The sequence below is a fragment of the Myotis lucifugus genome, unplaced genomic scaffold (assembly GCF_000147115.1).
Source record: "Myotis lucifugus unplaced genomic scaffold, Myoluc2.0 scaffold_829, whole genome shotgun sequence".
In the NCBI taxonomy this organism is placed as follows: Eukaryota; Metazoa; Chordata; class Mammalia; order Chiroptera; family Vespertilionidae; genus Myotis; species Myotis lucifugus.
Window position 1 is genome coordinate 189,394 of NW_005871877.1, and position 2,085 is coordinate 191,478.

General features: G+C 69.1%; 2 protein-coding genes across 2 annotated transcripts in view; both read left to right on the forward strand.

The window, feature by feature from the left end:
• PLEKHG5 (pleckstrin homology and RhoGEF domain containing G5) overlaps positions 1-297 on the forward strand; it is a 25,785-nt gene extending 25,488 nt beyond the window's left edge. The window contains 1 exon segment of the mRNA XM_023747282.1: positions 76-297. Within this exon segment, the coding sequence (XP_023603050.1) occupies positions 76-297 (222 nt within the window).
• The window catches only part of TNFRSF25 (TNF receptor superfamily member 25), a gene marked incomplete at its 3' end in the record, with an annotated part of 5,021 nt that continues 2,950 nt past the window's right edge, over positions 15-2,085 (forward strand). Inside the window, exons 1-2 of the mRNA XM_023747283.1 lie at positions 15-1,219; positions 1,719-1,839. Coding sequence (XP_023603051.1) covers positions 1,178-1,219; positions 1,719-1,839 — 163 coding nt within the window. The remainder of the gene's footprint in view (positions 1,220-1,718; positions 1,840-2,085) is intronic.

The window sequence follows — 2,085 nt, forward strand, 5'->3', positions numbered from 1 at the left end:
TGGAGTCCCTCTGAGTGGCATCAGCAAAGAAGAACTGTCTCTCCCCTCCCCTCCCCTGCAGGGAGGTCTGAGCAGAAGGAGGCCCCCAAGGTGCCACTGACCACGGACAGCAGACAGCAGGCCTCCGTGGGGGTGCGGCCCCCGCTCCAGCTGCTGCCTGTGTGCGCACAAGCCGAGTGCCGGGCGGGACCCCTGCCGCCGCTGGGCCGTTTGCACTTGGCAGGACTGGATGGAGATGAGGAGGGTTCGGCAGAGGCCCAGGCTCAGGATGGCCCCCACAGTCCCCACCGTCACTAACCTGCCCCCCGTCCCCCGCCTGCCCAGCAGGATTCCTCGTCCGCTATTCCCTGAAGTCACCAGCTTCCACTGCGCTGGGCTCCAGGGCCACCCACCTCCACCCTCCTCTGGCCCCAGATGGGACAGTCGCTTGCCCTCGCCTCCCTCTCGCCCCCAGGCCCGCTGGGCTCGCTGTAAAGTTGCATATTTATTGAGCTTTGATTCTTTTATAAAGACTTGTACATACGCCACTGGAAGGAGGCCTCTGCTTTCGGAACCCACCCCTTTCAGGACTCATCTGTGGTGGGGCACCGGGGGAGAGACCGCGGGGAGCAGCAGTGAATTAGAGGGCAGAGGCCACCAGCCCAACACCCCAAAACCAACCCGTCCCCTACACAGCCATGAGGTCCACCATTGGAGCCCCTCGTGGTGCCCGCCTGGGCTGCCCCGTGAGCGTAGGCTGGGTGGGCGACCTGTCCTGGGCTCACCGGGGTCTCTCTGGGGCTCCTCTCCAGGGGAGGGGCCCCTGCACCCACACCTTACAGCATCTGCAGGGGCCTGGCTCTGAAACGCCGTGGAGGAAGTTACTTCACCCCGGAGTGGTGGTCTCGGGGCTGAGGCTGGAAGCCAGGCTGGGCACCAGGGCAGCCCTGTGCTCTGTGCACCTTGCTGCCCGCCCCCCCAGGTCAGGGCTTCACTTCCAGGGCCCCTGGGCTGTTCCCCGACCCCCACCACCGAGGCAGGCAGGCTCCCGGGGTGGCAGGGGGCGGGCCCTGCGGCTGGGTGCTGGGCCGGAACTGCGGTGGGCAGGGCGGGCTGAGTGGGGAAGCCCCCGCAGGCACACGCCTGTCCTGCCCCTTCCAGTTGCGCTTGAGGGCCCAGAGCGGCGAGGCACCGGGCCATGGACCGGCAGCCCCGACGCTGGGCGGCAGTGGTGGCTGCAGTGAGTGGGGATGGGGGGTGGGGGGGCGGCCTCAAGTCTCTGGGCCTGGATCTGCGCGGGGAGGAAGGGGTCCCGCGAATAGCGAATATCTGAAACTTGCTCCCAGACTCGCTGGGGGTTGGGCAGGCCCTGCCCTCTGACCTAGTTAGAGGCTCAGCCAGGGCGGGCTCTTCCGACCAGAGGAAGCACCCTGCCAGGGTCCCTGAGGTCTGGAGGCCCTGGAGGGAGAGAGCGGGGTCCCTCGGGCAGGGGTGGGGCTGCCTGATGCCGCTGCTGGAGGGGCCCTGTGAGGGGCTGGGGGAGCCCTCCTCTTGCCCAGCCGGGCCTGTCTCCCTGTCTCATCCCCACCCCCTGGGCACCCCTTCTGCCCAAGAACCTGAGAAGTGGGCTGCTCTGAGGGCAACATCCTGGGGCCCCTGACGCTGGGGAGACTGGGCAGGGAGAGGCCGTGCGCGGGGAAGCCATGCCCACGCGGGAGCCAGCAGCCCCTGTCTCCCAGGCCCTCCTCCTGCTCCTGCTGGGCGCCCAGGGCCGGGGCGGCACCCCCAGCCCCAGGTGTGACTGTGCCCCCGACTTTCGGAAGAGGACGGGTCCGCTCTGCTGCAGGGGCTGCCCGGCAGGCGAGTGGCTGCGGGGTGAGGGTGGGGTGGGGGGTGGGGGGGAGGCGGGGGCTAGGGGTGGGGGTGGGGGAGGGGAGAGAAGTAGGGAGCACAGGGAGGGAGGGAGGGAGGGAAGGCGGGAGCCCCTATGACTCTGACCCCAGCCTGGGCTCCACAGGGCATTACCTAGCGGCCCGCTGCACAGAGCCCTGGTGGCAACGCCACCTGCGTCCCGTGCGCCCAGGGCACCTTTCCTGGCCCGGGAGC